This window comes from Haematobia irritans, chromosome 3 (assembly GCF_050003625.1).
Source record: "Haematobia irritans isolate KBUSLIRL chromosome 3, ASM5000362v1, whole genome shotgun sequence".
Taxonomy (NCBI): Eukaryota; Metazoa; Arthropoda; class Insecta; order Diptera; family Muscidae; genus Haematobia; species Haematobia irritans.
This window is the reverse complement of record NC_134399.1, coordinates 5,671,110-5,690,191: the sequence shown is the minus strand read 5'-3', so window position 1 is coordinate 5,690,191 and position 19,082 is coordinate 5,671,110. Positions and strand designations below refer to the sequence as shown.

General features: G+C 30.7%; 1 protein-coding gene across 1 annotated transcript; it reads right to left on the bottom strand.

Annotated features, from left to right (window-relative positions):
• Positions 1-14,801: 14,801 nt before the first annotated feature.
• HLH4C (Helix loop helix protein 4C) lies at positions 14,802-18,537 on the bottom strand. The gene is made up of 3 exons (XM_075300422.1): positions 18,420-18,537; positions 17,742-17,974; positions 14,802-15,218 (listed from the first exon to the last, which is right to left on the bottom strand). Exons 2-3 carry the CDS (start codon positions 17,950-17,952, stop codon positions 14,956-14,958), a joined length of 474 nt encoding a protein of 157 aa, XP_075156537.1. The 5' UTR covers positions 17,953-17,974; positions 18,420-18,537; the 3' UTR covers positions 14,802-14,955.
• Positions 18,538-19,082: the final 545 nt, after the last annotated feature.

The following is a 19,082-nucleotide window of genomic DNA, read 5'->3' as shown; positions in this document are numbered from 1 at the left end:
TTGTGATTGGGGATCGATTTATCTGAGGGCTATATATAACTACAGACCGTTATGGACTTAGTTAGGTATGGTTGTTAACGGCCACGTACCAAATTTCAACTGACTCGTATGAAATTTGCTCCTCCAAGTGGCTCCAAAACCAAATATCGGGATCGGTTTATATGGGACCTATATATGATTATGGACTGATATCGACAACTTTTGGCATGGTTGTTAAATATCATATACTACCACCACGTACCAAATTTCAACCAGTTCGGATGAATTTTGCTTCTCCAAAAGGCACCGGAGGTCAAATCTGGGGATCGGTTTATATGGGGGCGATATATAATTATGGACTGATATGAACCAATTCCTGCATGGTTGTTGGATACCATATACTAACATCACGTACCAAATTTCAACCGAATGGTACCGATATGGTACATAATTATATATAGCCCCCATGGTCATTAGACACCATATACTAACACCATGTACCAAATTTCAGCCGGATCGGATGAAATTTGCTTCTCTTAGAGGCTCCGCAAGCCAAATCGGGGGATCGGTTTATATGGGGGGCTATATATAATTATGGACCGATGTAGACCAATTTTTGCATGGTTGTTAGAGACCATATACTACACCATGTACCAAATTTCAGCCGGATCGGATGAAATTTGCTTCTCTTAAAGGCTCCGGAGGTCAAATCTGGGGATCGGTTTATATGGGGGCTATATATAATTATGGACTGATATAAACCAATTCCTGCATGGTTGTTGGATACTATATACTAACAACACGTACCAAATTTCAACTGAAATAGATGCATTTTGGTCTTCCAAGAGGCTCCAGAGGTCAAATCTGGTGATTAGTTTGTATGGGGGCTATATATAATTATGGACCGATGTGGTCCATAATTATATATAGCCCCCATGGGCATTAGACACCATATACTAACACCATGTACCAAATTTCAGCCGGATCGGATGAAATTTGCTTCTCTTAGAGGCTCCGCAAGCCAAATCGGGGGATCGGTTTATATGGGGGGCTATATATAATTATGGACCGATGTAGACCAATTTTTGCATGGTTGTTAGAGACCATATACTTACACCATGTACCAAATTTCAGCCGGATCGGATGAAATTTGCTTCTCTTAGAGGCTCCGAAAGCCAAATCGGGGGATCTGTTTATATGGGGGCTATATATAATTATGGACCGATGTGGACCAATTTTTGCATGATTCTTAGAGACCATATACTAACACCTTGTACCAAATTTCAGCCGAATCGGATGAAATTTGCTTCTCTTAGAGCAATCGAAAGCCAAATTTGGGGGTCCGTTTATATGGGGGCTATACGTAAGAGTGGACCGATATGGCCCATTTGCAATACCATCCGACCTACATCAATAACAACTACTTGTGCCAAGTTTCAAGTTGATAGCTTCTTTCGTTCGGAAGTTAGCGTGATTTCAACAGACGGACGGACGGACGGACGGACATGCTCAGATCGACTCAGAATTTCGCCACGACCCAGAATATATATACTTTATGGGGTCTTAGAGCAATATTTCGATGTGTTACAAACGGAATGACAAAGTTAATATACCCCCATCCTATGGTGGAGGGTATAATAATCTAAATGCTACGGAAGTAAAGCAATCGAAATTCTATCAGAAAAACATTACAAAACTGTATTCATGACATGTCCATAAAATTTTCTTGATATGTATATAAGGATTCGGTCTTAAATCTTTTTTTTATATATTTCTTATAGGAAAAGATTTAAACAATCGATAACACGGTCCCAAAGACGGAACTCAAGCTCCGCCGATGGTAATGGTGTGAGCCACCGTAACAGCCGATGCTCGCACCCCGCTCATCGACCGCAGGGTCAACATAAATGGTAAAATGTCATAAAGACAGTGTCAAAATTTTCTATAGAAATAAAATTTTGAAAAAATTTTCAATAGAAATAACATTTTGAAAAAAAAAAAAAATCAATAAAAAAACAATTTTGAAAAAATTTTCTATAGAAATAAAATTAACAAAAAAATTTATGGAAATAAAATTTTTACAAAATTTTCTATAGAAATAAAATTTTTGTAAAATTTTCTATAGAAATAAAATATTGACAAAATTTTCTATATAAATAAAATTTAGACAAAATTTTCTATATAAATAAAATTTAGACAATATATTCTATAGAAATAAAATTTTGAGAAAATTTTCTATAGAAATAAAATTTAGACAAAATTTTCTATAGAAATAAAATTTTGAGAAAATTTTCTATATAAATAAAATTTAGACAATATATTCTATAGAAATAAAATTTTGAGAAAATTTTCTATAGAAATAAAATTTAGACAAAATTTTCTATAGAAATAAAATTTTGAGAAAATTTTCTATAGAAATAATATTTGTCAACATATTTTTCTATAGAAATAAAATTTTAACAACATTTGCTAAAGAAATAAAATTTTGAAAAATTTTCTATAGAAATTACATTTTGACATTATTTTCTAGAGAAATAAAATTTGACAAAATTTATATAGAAAAAATATCTGTAGAAATAAAATACTAACAAAATTTTCTATTAAAATAAAATTTTGACAAAAGTTTCTATAGAAATAAAATTTTAACAAAATTTTCTATAGAAATAAAATTTTGACAAAACCAAATAGGAGTTCCCCTCTTCATTTCTACAGCACAATGGCCACCAAAATCTCCGGATCTCAAACACGTTTGCCACAATTGGTAGAATTCTACCAAAAATTGTAGATTTTTTTAGGTTTGATAGATTGGTAGAATTCCTAATGTTTTGGTAGATTGTGCAAAATATTCCTCTGCAACTAGGCTAGGTGGCAGCCCGATGTATCAGACTCACTTAGACTATTCAGTCCATTGTGATACCACATTGGTGAACTTCTCTCTTATCACTGAGTGCTGCCCGATTCCATGTTAGGCTCAATGACAACTAAGAGGTACTTCACAAATAGAAATGAAATTTTGACCAAATTTCCTATATTTATTTCTATATTTTGACACAATTTTCTATAGAAATAAAATTTTGACAAAATTTACTACAGAAATAAAATTTTGAGAAAAATGTCTATAGGAATAAAATTTTAACAAAATTTTCTATAGAAATACTTTTTAACAAAATTTGCTATAGAAATAAAACTTTGACAAAATTTTCTATAGAAATAAAGTTTTGACAAACATTTTTATAGAAATAAAATTTTGACAAAATTTTCTATAAAATAGAAAATTGACAAAATATTTTTTTGTCATATTAAATTTTGACAAAATATTCTATAGAAAAAAATTGGCAAAATTTTCTATAGAAAAAAATTGGCAAAATTTTCTATAGAAATAAAATTTTGACTAAATCAAATAGGAAGTTCCTCCCTTCATTTCTACCGCACAATGGTCACCAAAGTCTCCGGATCTCAAACACAATTGCCACAGTTGGTAGAATTCTACCAAAAGTTATAGATTTTTCACTGTTTGGTACATTGGTAGAATTCCTGATGTTTTGGTAGATTTTGTAAAATATTCATCTCCAACTAAGAGTACTTCACAATATTTTTATAGAAATTAAATTTTGTCAAAATTTTCTCTAGAAATGAAATTTTGTCAAAATTTTCTATAGCAATGAAATTTTGTCAAAATTTTCTCTAGAAATGAAATTTTGTCAAAATTTTCTATAGAAATAAAATTTTGACAAAATTTTCTACAGAAATAAAATTTTCACAAAATTTTCTATAGAAATAAAATTTTGCCAAAACTTTCTATAGAAATAAAATTTTGCCAAAATTTTCTAAGAAATAAAATTTTTACAAAATATTTGGGAAAAATCTATTCATATATGTAGCCTTAGATCAAAATATCCATGTCGTGGAAACAAACAGAAGAAGGTAAAGAAATACACAGGTCCTTTGCAAAAATTTCCCACGAAGTTGGCTACAAATGGTCCCACAGAAATAGAGTCCTGAATGACTTCTTTAATAGAATATCAATGTAAACGTCCAGTATTCATTTCTATGTCCTTTTTTAATTTTCTTATGCAAATGCTGGAAATTTGATATCTTCATCTGTGGCCTAACATTGCGTAATTTCTCATTGTCGTTTGCCGTCAACACTTGCCGTGATGACTGCTATTCCAAATTTGTTTATGATTGAAAACCACACTGGCACGCGTCAAAACACGAGGCATATTCTTCTACAGTCACAAACCCATTGCGGCCCCTTACACACTCACACCCTTGTACAAGGCACAAAGCAACACCATCACCATCATCCTTCCACTGTGTGCTTACTTCCTCATGGGTTAAGGACATTCAAATTCACACATACAAAATTAGTGAATAATTAAATTTACACGGCAATTGAACACGCCTTATCAACGCTATCTGGGTGGGTTGGTTATACTTACGGTGCTCTGGCGAGACTGTGATTATCCTTCGATCCTTTGATAGCGGATAACACTAGCAGCTATTGTGGTGGACAAGACAACAAGTGTAACGATTTCAAATTGATTTTAAACTCAATTAGCAAATTGTTAACATTTGGAAAAGAAGTTTTCGCCTCAGACAAAGGAATATAAGCAGAGGCCAACAGGCAGCAGCTTCTTCCTCAGACAGACTATGGTCTATCCATCCATCAAATAACTACAGTCGTTGTGCCTGACAATGATTATAATGTCAAATCTCTGGGGCAACATTTATCAACATTTGGAAAGCGACGAACACCCACGTACGCATAGAGATAGTTACATGTCCTTTTCTTTGTGGAAACACGGTATCGAATCACCTCCCTCCCCGACCATGTAGGATTAGATTTTCACACAATCTGTTATAGGACAATGAGCTCACAAGGCAAACACCCTTTCATGTAGCTGTTGGGTGTTTTTTTTTTTTTTGCTAAACCATCACCCCTCTTCAGCTGTGTGATGATTCTGGCTGGTGCTGTAAGTTAACACGTGTATCAATTTTTTTTTTAGGTATGGTTCACTTCGGGGACATGGACAAGAAACACTTGTAAGCTACTGTGTCTACTAACAATTGAATAATCCCCGTTTTATGACACTCCAAATACAATAACACTTAGTCGTAGTAATTTAACGCTTCCCTAATACCGGACAATGGGGAGGCATTGACTGATGGCAATGATGTTCGACGGATGCGCCCTCTTAGCCTTAGTTCGGTAAAACAGATGTCGTATCAATTGTTTTGAAATTAACTTAATGCCTGGGCCTGGTCTTTGCCACATAGGTAATTGGCGAAATTAAAACGAATTGCCAGAAAGTCCAACTAGAAAAAAAGGAGTCGTCACCCTTCAACCGTGTCCCGACAAATACTGAATGCCGGAAAAAGTTTTGCAAATAACAGCATGTCTGCCATATTTGACCCATTTGTATGACGAGTATTTTGACAAATATTTTTCGCTGTACCATGATGTTTGTAGGTATTCCACACGACATGCACAGCCACAGGCTTATGTACACAATCATAATAAAAGGACGAGGTAAGTTTTGGGAAGATCTTGGATTTTAGCATGCATATGCTTCAATAGATATTTACTGATAAAAAAAGATCGTGGCCGTTGTGGTGTAATGAATAGCATATTCCGTCTTGCTTACATTCCGCCTTGCTTACATCAAAAAATTCCTTTCTACGATACGAAATTTCACAGCAAATCTGTCGAACAGAGTCTCAAGTCTCTGTATCTACAAAGGGGCCTCCATCGTGCGAACATTAAATAGATGATGATGCACTTTGAGATACATAGAGAATCATACCCTAAGAAGATAAAACTATGTGTGTCCGTCCGTCCATCTGTCCTTTGTGACGATACTAAATTAAGTGGCGCCCAATTTGGGTCATTAGCCAACCACCGTTTTTCTAGATCTACAATCACCTCCTTGATGGACTTATTATGTTTCCCTCATTAGCCAGCCACCGTTTTTCTGCAGAGACCTAGTGATTGTAGAATCACCTCCTTGCTGGACTTACAATGTTTCTGTCCGTCCGTTCATCTGTCCAACGTAACGATCCACTTATCCGGCTATCCCTCCTTTGGACATAGATCCAGTTAGACCATGGCTTTGCCTAGTGTTTGGCCGATTCTGATCTGTCATCGAGCGGCTCGAATGCATGCAAGTAGTGCAGGGATCTTGATCTGCAATCACCTCCTTGGTGGACTTACCATATGTCTGTCCATCCGTTCACCTGTCCTTCGTAACGATCCACCTAACCGATTCTCCCTTCTTTGGACATAGCTACCGTTGTACCTCGGCTTTACTTTGTCTTTAATGGAGCTTTCATTTACTATGTTAATGCGTTCGAGCCTTTCGCCGATGGCAAAAAATCACCCCAAGAGTGATCAAAGCTGAGGTCTGAAGATAGATCTACGTTATCCAAAGAAATGACGATCGGTTAGGTGCATCGTCACTTAAATTAAATGGCACCCAACGATGCATCACAATAACTTTGAGATGAATAAAGATGCAAAGACCTAGATTAACAATCTCTTACTCGAGACGTTAGGTATTTGAGTCCAAAGGAAGAAGGGTCGGTTAGGTGGGCCGGTTAGGTGGATCGTAACAAAAGGATAATCACATAAATTAAATGGCGCCCAACCTGGATCATTTAGTTATCTTTTAGTCAGTCATCGATAGGAAATATCATGCACCACGATGCATTAAAAATAAAAACACAAATACCTATGAATTGTATGGAAATCCAGAGACCAAGATCTACAATCACCTCCTGAGTGGATTAAAATCTGTATGCCCGTCTGTCCTTTGTGAAAATAGCCTAACCGGTTCTTCCTCTCTTCTATATATCTACCGTTACACCCAGGCTTTGCTCAGTCTTGGGGCCATCCTTGGCCATTGGTAAAAGGCTCGAGCCGTTAGGTAGCTAAGTCTAAGGGAAGAAGGACCAATTAGATGGATCGTAACAAACGACAAATGGATGGACGGACGGATATACCGATTTAAATCCACTCAGGATATAAGTCTCTGCATTTTCATGCATCTCAAATTTGTTTATCGTTTTTATTTTCTTGTGGAAGAGTGTAATGCGATATTTTGGAGCTAATTAGTGACAACGTTGCCATAATGTAATTTTATTTCAGTAGAAAACTTTGTCAAAATTTTAGTTCATTAGAAAATTTTGTCAAAATTTTATTTCCATAGAAAATTTTGTCAAAATTTTATTTCTGTAGAAAACTTTGTCAAAATTTTATTTCTGTAGAAAACTTTGTTAAAATTTTAGTTCATGAGAAAATTTTTTCAACATTTTATTTCTATACACACAAAAAAACATTTTGGATTCGATCACGAAATTAATTGATCAAATTAATTTTGTAATTGAAATGTCTTCAATCACGAAAATGATAGTATCAATCACAGTTTTAATTGAGCATTGATTTCATTAGCAAATTTCAATTAATTTTTTAATTGATTCATTAAAAATTTAATTGATGTTCAATGCAAAACTAAATTAATTTTTTCATTGAAAACGTAACTATTTTCAATTAGTTTCTTATCTGACTTAGTGTTATTGGTTTAATTAAAAAATGAATTGTTTGAAATAAATTTTTAGTTAAAAATTTAAAAAAAAAATCGATCGCTTTTTTTAGTCTTCCTACACAGAAAAAAATCTCACGAAAATTTTTCCAATTAAAGGTGAGTATTAAGTTCGAGTTTAGCCGCTAATTTTTACTAAAGTGAAAACTAAATCAGTAAATAAAGTCATAAAATTATACATATTTGTTGCAGATTTCATTATAACTTGATGGGGAATATCCCAAAGCAAATTTTCACAAAGTTTGTATTCTTTAAAATGGATTATTAAAGAAAAGTAATCGTGAAAAAATGACGATTTTAGCGGCTAAACTCGAACTTAATACCCACCTTAAAATTTTAATTGGGTTTTAAAAAATATTCAATTAAAAATTTAATTGATTCAACAATTTTTTTAATTGAAACAAAAATCAATCACAAACATCAAATAGTATCAATTAATTTTTTAATTGGATTAATTAATTTTTTAATTGGATCAATTAATTTTTAATTGACCTTCAATTAATTTTTTAATTAATACTATCATTTCTGTGACTGAAGACATTTCAAACAATTAATTGGATCAATTAATTTCGTGATTGAACCAAAAATTTTTTTGTGTAGTTTAATTATAAAGTTAATTGTATCAATTAATTGTTTAATTAAAATTTTGTAATTTTTCAATCATTAACTTAATTAACTTAAAGTTAATTGTATCAATTAATGTATTAATTGAAAAAAAATTCCACTTCAATCAACTTTTTAATTAGAAATTTTTTGGTGATATTTTTTTGCTGTGTAGAAAATATTGATTTCTATAGAAAATTTTGTCAATATTTTATTTATATAGAAAATTTTGTCAAAATTTCATTTCTCTAGAAAAATTTTATCAAAATTTCATTTCTTAAGGAAATTCTGTCAAAATCTCATTTCTATATAAAATTTGTACAAAATTTTCTTCCTATACAAAATTTTTGCATAATTTGTATCTATACATAATTTTTTCTAAAGTATATTTTTGTACAGAAAATTTTGTCAAAATTTTATTTCTATAGAAAATTTTGAAAAATATCGATTTGACGAAAATGGACCAAAATCAACCAAATTAAATTTGGTCCGACCATCGGACCAAGTTAAAAATTAATCTTTTTTTTACTAATTTTGGTCCGATCGGACCAACCCTGATTAGTGAAAATGTTTTGTAATGCGTTAGCGGTTTCACAGCGGTTTCTACAAAAAGTTCGACTTTCGGAGGAAAGTTCGTAGAACCTGCACTGAAATACAAAAACCGATTTTCGAATTAATCGAAATGAAAATTAAACATAACCACATCGTTGCAAACAGTGAGGTTTACGTCCTCAAATCATAATTGTATTAAAAAACAATTCAGATTGTCTAAGGTTATGGTTTAACTTCTAAAATTTCTTCGATTCGCTTAGTGAGCCTCGTAGAAATATGTAACGTCTGCTTTATTTATATTTTATTTTTGTTATATTTTTGTTTTTGGGGGGGTAACGTGCGTGAATTTCATTATTTCGTTGCTATGCAAAATGTACTTTTATTTTGTTTATTAAATGAATTTAGCAAATGTAACGACGACAGACAATTTATACACAATACTCACATGGATTTTGTTCACAAACTCATACAAACATTAATGGCATATAATAAATGCACACACACACACATATGCACACATGATATTAACAATGATATAATGTACTGTATATACATAAAAGCCTTTTCAAAGGATATGAAAGTGACAAAAAATATAACAAAAATGGATCCGGAAATTTTATAAACGGAATTTCACTTGATATCAATCATATTTTTTTAAGGTTGTAATACTAGTTTCCGTCGAGTTTTCTCAAATATTTCAATCTGTTAAAGGATTCAATTTAAAGCATTAAATATAAAAGCTATTGGCTTAACTTTTTTGTATTAATATAACGTAAATTTTATTGTGTTTGTGTTTTTTTTCATTTAGAATTTTAATTAGTTTGTTTTTTTATTTTTTTATTTTAATTTAAATTTTTCAATGACTCAATTCACACAAATACCTGATTAGCACTAAAATGTGAGGCCATGTTTGACAAACACTTTGGTAATTTTGTTTCAGTAAATTTGATTTGTATTAACTTTTAATTATTTAGAAGCTAGTTTAATTATTCAAATTATTATTAACACCTTTGGGCTAAACTGAGACTGAGAATTCAAATTATCCAACTGAATGACACTACAGAACTTAATTTACTTTTGTTTTTTCTAAGGAACCTCAAATGCTGCAACGCAATCCTGGAAAGGTTATTTTTGTTTGCTAGAAATTCCTATAAAATGTTGCCAAAGGTTACCATCCATAAAGTTTGTATGTGTTTATTGGAATTTTGAAACTTGGACAACAAACAAACCTCTAATCGCCTTGGTTATGTTTGCATGGTGGCTTTTCAATAACCTTCAGTATATTTCATATACGGTTCTATATATTTCTAAACCCTGTAAATGGGGATGGGGGCTTTTGGTGAAGAGGGGGCTATCTACTATGGGAGATGCTGCTGGGAAGTGCGCATGTATCCACCCATTATTGTTTCCAACTACAGCATCCATTGGTCACATGTGGCCCAAAGTGATTCCCTTACTTTTGTGTGAGTGAAGCGAAGAAAAACAAATGGGACCTCCAATACAGAAAGTGCTACTATTTATTTTTCTTGGTATTGTAGAAATTCATTCAGTAAAATTTTTTAAATTATTAAATCGGCCAATATAAAATTTACATTATTATGATATGATATAATGAATTTTTTATATTCAAAACATAGAGTTATTTGGATTGATTTTGGACGCTATGAATATGGGCCCCCAAAAAAATGAGCTTCAAAACCTAAGTAAAATAGGACTCCCAAAAAATAAACAGAAAACTAAAACACCAACAGTATTTTGAGGTGTAACTACCAAAACTGATAGATTTTTTACTGTTTGGTAGATTGGTAGAATTCTTGATGTTTTGGTAGATTTTTTAAAATATTTCTCTCCAACTAAGAGGTATTTAAATTTTCTATAAAAAAAATGTTAACAAAATTTTCTATAGAAATAATATTTTGAGAAAACTTTCTATAGGAATGAAATTTTGAGAAAATTTTCTATAGGAATAAAATTTTGACAAAATTTTCTATAGAAGTCAAATTTTGAGCAAATCTTCTATAGAAATAAAATCTTGACAAAATCTTTTAAAGAAATAACATTTTTAAGAAAACTGTCTATAGAAATAGAACCTTGAGAAAATGTTCTATAGAAATAAAAATTTGATAATATTTTCTATAGAAATAAAATGTTGAAAAATTTTTCTATTAAAAAAATTTGAGAAAATTTTCAATAGAAATGACATTTTGAGAAAATTTTCTATAGAAATTAAAATTTGAGAAATTTTTCAACAGAAATGAAATTTTGAGAAATTTTTCTATAGAAATAAAATTTTGAGAAAATTTTCTATTGAAATGAAATTTTTAGAAAATTTTCTATAGAATTTTGAGAAAATGTTCTATAGAAATGAAATTTTGAGAAAATTTCCTATAAAATAAAGTGTTGACAAAATTTTCTATAGAAATTAAATGTTTAGAAAATGTTCTATAATTTTCTATAGAAATAAAATTTTGACAAAATTTTCTACAGAAAAGAAATTTTGACAAAATTTTCTATCGAAATAATATTTTGACAAAATGTTCTATAGAAATACAATTCTGACAAAATGTTCTTAAGAAATACAATTTTGACAAAATTTCCTATAGAAATGAAATTTTGACAAAATTTTCTATAGAATTTCAAAAATTTCACAAAATTTTCTATAGAAATCCAATTGTGACAAAATATTCTATAGAAATACAAGTCTGACAAAATTTTCTATAGAATTAAAACTTTGACAAAATTTTCTATAGATATAAAATTTTGAGAAAATTTTTTATGGAAATTAAATTTTCACAAAATTTTCTATAGAAATAAAATTTTTTTACAAAATTTTCTATAGGAATAAAATGTTGACAACATTTTCTCTAGAAATAAAATTTTGAGAAAAAATTCCATAGAAATCAAACTTTGACAAAATTTTCTATAGAAATAAAATTTTGAGAAAATTTATTATAGAAATAAAATTTTGACAAAATTTTCTATAGAAATAAAATTTTGAGAAAAAATTTACTATAGAAATAAAAATTTGACTTAATATACAATAGATATAAAATTTAGACTATATTTTCGATAGAAATAATAATTTGACGAAAGTTTCTGTAGAAATTAAATGTTGACAAAAGTTTCTATAGAGAAAATTTTGACAAAATCTTCTACAGCAATAAAAATTTGGATGAAAATTGTCTGTAGAAATAAAATTTTGACGAAAGTTTCTATAGAAATTAAATGTTGACAAAAGTTTCTATAGATGTACAATTTTGACAAAATTTTCTACAGAAATAAAATTTTGAAAAAATTTTCTATAGAAATACAATTTTGACGAAATTTTCTATAGAAATAACATTTTGAGAAAATTTTCTATAGAAAACAATATTTCAGAAAATTTTCTATGGAAGTAAAATTTTGGACAAATTTTAAATGAAATTTTGACTAAATGACTTTTTGACAAAATTTCTACGGAAATAGAATTTAGAAAAAACATCTATACTAATAAAATTTGGACCAAATTTTCTATAAAAAAAATGGGAAAATTTTTATAGAAATCAATTTTATTACTATAGAAAATTTTCTATAGTAATAAAATTTTTAGAAAATTTTCTATAGTAATAAAATTTTTAGAAAATTTTCTATAGTAATAAAATTTTAACAAAATTTTATATAGAAATAAATTTTTCACAAAATTTACTATAGAAATAAAATTTTCGCAAAATTTACTATAGAAATAAAGTTTTCACAAAATTTACTACAGAAATAAAATTTTGACTAAATTTTATATAGGAATAAAATTTTGACAAAAGTTGACTTAACAAAATTGACTTAAATTTTGACTTAATTTGCTATAGAAATAAAATTTAGACTAAATTTTCGCTAGAAATAATAATTTGACGAAAGTTTTTATAGAAATTAACTGTTGACAAAAGTTTCTATAAAAGTAAAATTTTGACAAAATTTTCTATAGAAATAAAATTTTGACAACATTTTCTATAGAAATAAAATTTTGACAAAATTTTCAAAAATTGTCTATAGAAATAAAATTTTGACGAAAGTTTCTATAGAAATTAAATGTTGCAAAAAGTTTCTTTAGAAGTAAAATTTTGACAAAATTTTCTACAGAAATAAAATTTTGAAAAAATTGTCTATAGAAATAATATTTTGACGAAAGTTTCTATAGAAATTAAATGTTGCAAAAAGTTTCTATAGAAATAAAATTTTGAGAAAATTTTCTATAGAAATACAATTTTGAGAAAATTTTCTATAGTAAAAAAATTTTGACAAAATTTTCTATAGAACTAAAAATTTGACAAAATTTACTATAGAAACAAAATTTTGAGAACATTTTGGATAGAAATAAAATTTTGGGAAAATTATCTATAGAAATAAAATTCTGTCAAAATTTTCTATAAAAATAAAATTTTGGCAATATTTTTTATAGAAATTAAATTTTTAAGAAAATTTTCTATCGAAATAAAATTTTGACAAAATTTTCTATAGAAGTAAAATTTTTAGCAAATCGTCTATAGAAATAAAATTTTGTCAATTTATTCTATAGAAGTAAAATTTATTCTATAGAAAAAAATCTAAAGATATTAAATTTTGACAAAATTTTCTACAGAAATAAAATTTTGACAAAATTTTCTACAGAAATAAAATTTTGAAAAAATTTTCTATTGAAATAAAATTTTGACAAAATTTTCTACAGACATGAAATTTTGAGAAAATTTTCTATAGAAATAAAAATTTTGTGCAAATTTTCTATAAAAATAAAATGTTGACAAAATTTTCTATAGAAATAAAATTTTGACAAAACTGCCTATAGAAATAAAATTTTGAGAAAAATTTCTATAGAAATAAAATTTTGAGAAAAATTTCTGTAGAAATAAAATTATGAGAAAATTTTCTATAGAAAAAAATTTTTGACAACGTTTGCTATAGAAAATATTTTGAGAAAATTTTCTATACAGATAAAATTTTGAGAAAATTTTCTATGCAGATAAAATTTTGAGAAAATTTTCTATAAAAATAAAATCTTGAGAATTTTTTTTCCTGAGTCGATCTAGCCATGTCCGTCTCTCTGCCTGCCTATAAAAACATTTTTGTGCTAAAATCTATGTCACAATTTTAGTCGAATCGACTTCAAATTTAGCGTAAATATGTGTTTTTGGGTCAGTATAGAATCCTATTGTTTTCGCAAAAAATCGGTTCAGATATAGATATACCTCCCACATATAGCCAGAGTTTAACCCTAGGATAGACTACTTGGTCTGGCCAGACCAAATTTGACTTTGAGCGCTTAGTGGTCGAAAGCTTATCGCCTATCCTAGGGTCAACTTGATATTCTTTAATTTTGCACTAGGATTACAATTGGTAGTGTCGTACAATGTGCCAAATTTGGTTGGAATCGATTCAGGCTTAGATAAATCTCCCATATATATATTTTGCCCGATATGCTCTTGTATTCGTCCAGAAACCAGAATTTTCAATGATTCGCTTTAAAGATTTCCAAAGAAGTTGAATTAACCCTTAAATGCGCACTGTATCTTTTAAGATACAACCAGAAAAAATTCTTACATCTTAAAATTGTGACCGAATTCTATGAAATTAAGTTTGATGCTTTTAAAACATCTAACGCTAGTTTTAAAAATACGTTTTTTTCGGAAAGTTTGCAGTACTTCTGAGTAATCTACAATCAAAATTGAAAATCGAATTTTGACAAAAAATTCAATAACCTACAAATTGGAATTTCTTGTTTTTGGGCAAATAATGTTTTTGGACACCCACAATTGACACCTAACTTGGGAGATCTATTCCATTTCCTTGTAAAACGCCACTGATAAATCGGAAAATTCATAGCTGTCATCCGACACATCATAAATGCGCTTTTGCAGAATTTGCATAAAAATGGCTTTTGATTTCCCATATTCAATAGCAGTTTGCTCCGTCCAAGGAATTTAGCCGGTTAAAATTTAATTTTTAATAATTCCCCCAAGGAGTACATCTATGGTTATTTTCTTATTGTGACTCACAATTCTTTTTTATTACCATACTAAGTTTTCGTTAGCAACGGCATCTCCGTCGATTCTAAGTGAAAAAAAAATATTTTTTTTGAGCAAATAATTAATTATTGCATATATCACATAACACGATAATTTTTAAATAATTAAAAAAAAAATCACATAAATAAAATGTTTTAAAATTAATCCATTGGCGACCAATACATATTTCAAGGTGTCTCTAGTACATGATTAAGATAAGCAATATAACAAATGGCCAATTTTAATATTTCGATTTTTGATAGTTTCTTATCTGGTGGTAAAGTGGGTAAAAGTTTTCTAAGTTCAGCAAAGGAAACATTAAAAGCTTCCACACGAATGCGTTCTCTTGTTGCATGGGCGGTTCGATATTTTAAGGTTGCTCGTCTTCTACGTCGGCGTTCCTCACGAGAAAGTCCTACTAATTCAGCAGGATCTAAATGTGTTATGGGTTCTAGAAGAAAAACAAGAAGAGAGATAATAATATTTTATTTAATCACCATCTAGAAAAATTTGATCTAATAACAAAAAATATAAAATATAAAAATCAGCAAACGTTCTAGAAAAACTGATTTAGATATTATAAGATTCCAAACTTCACTTTCTTCAAGCTTCCTTTATTTCCTGTTCTGGATTACATGCAAAATGCAAAATTTTCCCAAGTTCTTATTTTCCGAGTCATTATTATACATAATACGAAATTTGTATAAGTTCTTCTTATGGATACGGTTTTGGAAAAAAATCATAGCAAAAGATGGAACGGATGACACCTTCCTGAATTTTCTGCATACATCTCTTGGATAGCAAATATTTCTGCATGAGACGGCATTATCGTTTATACGTATTTTTGGCGTAGGATATTTATTCCATAAGGAACACAAAGGAAATTTTCGTTTGATGTATTTGCCGAACAATACTACATTACACCGCCCTTCTGTTAACTCATCTCTTCTTGCATACGGCGTCTAAACTCTGTGTTAAAATATTCTCAGTCTGTAAAATTTTCATACCTATATGGTTGATCGCGAGAAAATATAAATAATCGACAAAAAAATTGCTAGAAATAACATGAATACCCACATATATGCTAGATGAGTAACCTGAAACGACCTGCATTATCGGCACAAAATGCATTTTTAAAGATGAATGCGGCTAACTATAAGTTTTTCCGGGCGGAATGCCTGTGTTTGTAAAGAATCTTACAGTGTGTCCAATCGATACGACAATTCGTTGATGACTAAATAATCGGTAAATGTGTTATCGATCCCATAAACATGCAGCAGTATCGATTATGCCTTCGGACTTAACTTATAATGTGGCCAATATATGGGATATGTTCGACACGGCCACTGTCGTCCGGATAAACTTATAGTCTGCAAGGCACATAACGTTTCAGGCAGGGCTCTTGGCGGGAATATATAAACAAAGTTATCGACAGAAACTGAACATGCATTTTTATTGAAATAGCATTTGGCTTATACGAGGATTTCCAGAGATAATCAGTAGGGAGAAATTTAAGAAAATATTGCAATTTATTTTTTCGACATTTATTCCATTCGGAAAAAACATCGAAATTTCTGATATCCTTAGAAATTGTGGAGTGTTTGTTCTAGCTAACGCCTGGTATGCAGCTCTTGCGAAATTTCTGTTACCCATAAGAAATGCAGATACTTTTGCCAGCAATTTTATCGTTAGGAAGTCATTATAGATGGTTTTTACATTTTGGTCCCACAAGCCTGGTATATACGTCTGGTGGAAATTTCCGTTACCCATAAGAAATGAATTGCTACATTTGCTATTTGGCTATCATTACAACACTGTATTGTCGGCACACCAACGAAATTTCCGCTACCGGTACATACCGTCATGACAAAAAAGGATTATTGGCAGGAATTTCGCAAAAGCTACATACCAGGCTTTAAATGCCTATAGGAGTTATTGCCGACTGCTATGGTTGCCTCCCCATATATGGTACACGAATCTTCGTTTTTGCGACCAAAACATTGTTTAGTGATTTCTCTCATAATGACCGATAGAAGTTTTCTGGAAATTTCGTTGGTACTTCGTGATATTAATAAGAGGGGCGATATTATCGATGTATACATTGTCTTCCATGAGAAACACATGGGAGGGACGCTTTTAGGCAAATTCCTATTTGGCTATCATTACAGCACTGCATTATCGGCACACCAACTAAATTTCCGCTACAGGTACATACCGTCTAGACAAAAACGGATTATTGGCAGGAGTTTCGCAAAAGCTACATACCAGGCTTTAAATACCTATAGGAGTTATTGCCGACTACTATGGTTGCCTCCCCATATATGGTACACGAATCTTCGTTTCTGCGACCAAAACAGTGTTTAGTGATTTCTCTCATAATGACCGAGAGAAGCTTTCTGGAAATTTCGTTGGTACTTCGTGATATTAATAAGAGGGGCGATATTATCGATACTGTATATTGTCTTCCATGAGAAACACATGGGAGAGACGCTTTTTGGCAAATTCCGTTACACATTTTGGCTATTTTTGCTACCGCAAAATTCCATGAGGGGTTATTATCGATTGTTTACATTTTGCTCCTCTAAGGAAGTCATGGTTGGGAATTATACCGGGCTTAAAGGAGAATAACGGGGTTTATAAAAGAGCCCCCAAAACTGAGTTATCGATACCAATTTACCGAATTTTATATTAAACTGCGTTATAGCCTATATCACTTCCGATGTGCTCCCCTAATGAATTCTTTGTAAAAACTGTATTATTTGCTCTGGAACGAAGAATCCGCTCGGGTTAATGAAGCATACCAGGGTCAAAACAGGATCATCGACGCCAATATATATTTTTTTTTTAATTTGCTCTGCAATATTCGATTCTTTACAAAAAAACGGAATTTTATGTAAAACTGTGTTATAGCTTCTCTCTCTCTCTCCTCGGATATCTATTTGTGAACAAACAAAATTAAATTTGGAATACTTACGAGTACGTCTCCTAGGTGCAGGTGTTGGAGGTGGTTGAGGTAGAGACTGTGGCGGCGGTGTTTCACAAACCATGCGAGCCTGATACCTCTTGTCAAAATCAAAAGCAGCATAATCCTGATTTTCCACATTATGGAGATCCTGTAAATAGTAGCGGCCGACGGCTATATTCTGTGGTGGTACCAAATGATTTTGTGTCATATCGTAAACCATATCGGTGGCCAATATGTTAAGGCTGAAAACAAAAAACACATACTTCTCTTTAATAAGCGCCCACTTGAGAGTACTTAAATCAAAAGCTAATACATGAATCCCCCGAGGGGATATATTTTGCCAAAAGGCACATTCACACATATGCCAAATGGTAGAGTAATTGTATTATTTATGTCTTCTATTGTGGCTAATATTTGTTATTATTTGCCCGTCTAAGAGAAAGGGTTATTGTTCCACCAACGATCGACAAATATTGATGGTATTTGAAATGTGTGTGTAAACATTGCAACCCTTTCTATTGACTCTAGGATAATGCTGGCGCAAATAGCAGGCCTAAGGGCACAAGACAACTGTTGGCAATCACGTTTTCCAATTTGCCATAAAAATTTATATGAAGCCAATGATGATGATTTCTCAATGGTGTCATAAATTTAATATTCGATTCCAAAATATTTAAAAATACTTACCGCTCTTTCTAGTTGGGAATATAGTCCTTTTCAGTGCTTGTTGTTTTCTATTCAAAGTATAATTTTATAAAAGTAACCGGAAGAAAATATTAGAGGTGTTAGTCCCGGCGAATCCAATTGGAAACTGTTGCCTTTGATGGGTTTGCCAGCATCTTATATACATTGCTGCTTATGTCCTTTAGTTACCCCCTATACTTGCTTCTTTGAATCCCATATCATCCCTTGTATGAGTATAAAAAAATGCCATATCTCTATACCACCACCATCCAATAAGAGATGATTCTATGATACAGAACAAAATGGCGTTCTAGCTCCGCCCATATTAGGCTAACAATAAAACACATCTTATGCAATTCATTGTAACCCCCCGAAATATTTAGCACATTATTATAACATTTTTAATCATAAATTAAAATTAACGCATTTTTAAGGGAAATTATAAAATTTCTGTATAAATTTCATTTCTGAGTAAAACGAATTGAAAAACAAATTTGAAATGTAACATCTTCTCTGGCAAATGCAAACTCAACATAGCTTTCATGTGGTTTTAAAATCAGCTGCATGTCTTTAGCCAATACAAGAACCATAAAACAGAACTGGCAACACTGAAAGTTTCTATGTTAAGGCCGGTATGCACCTCTAACGAAATTCTCGCTATCCATA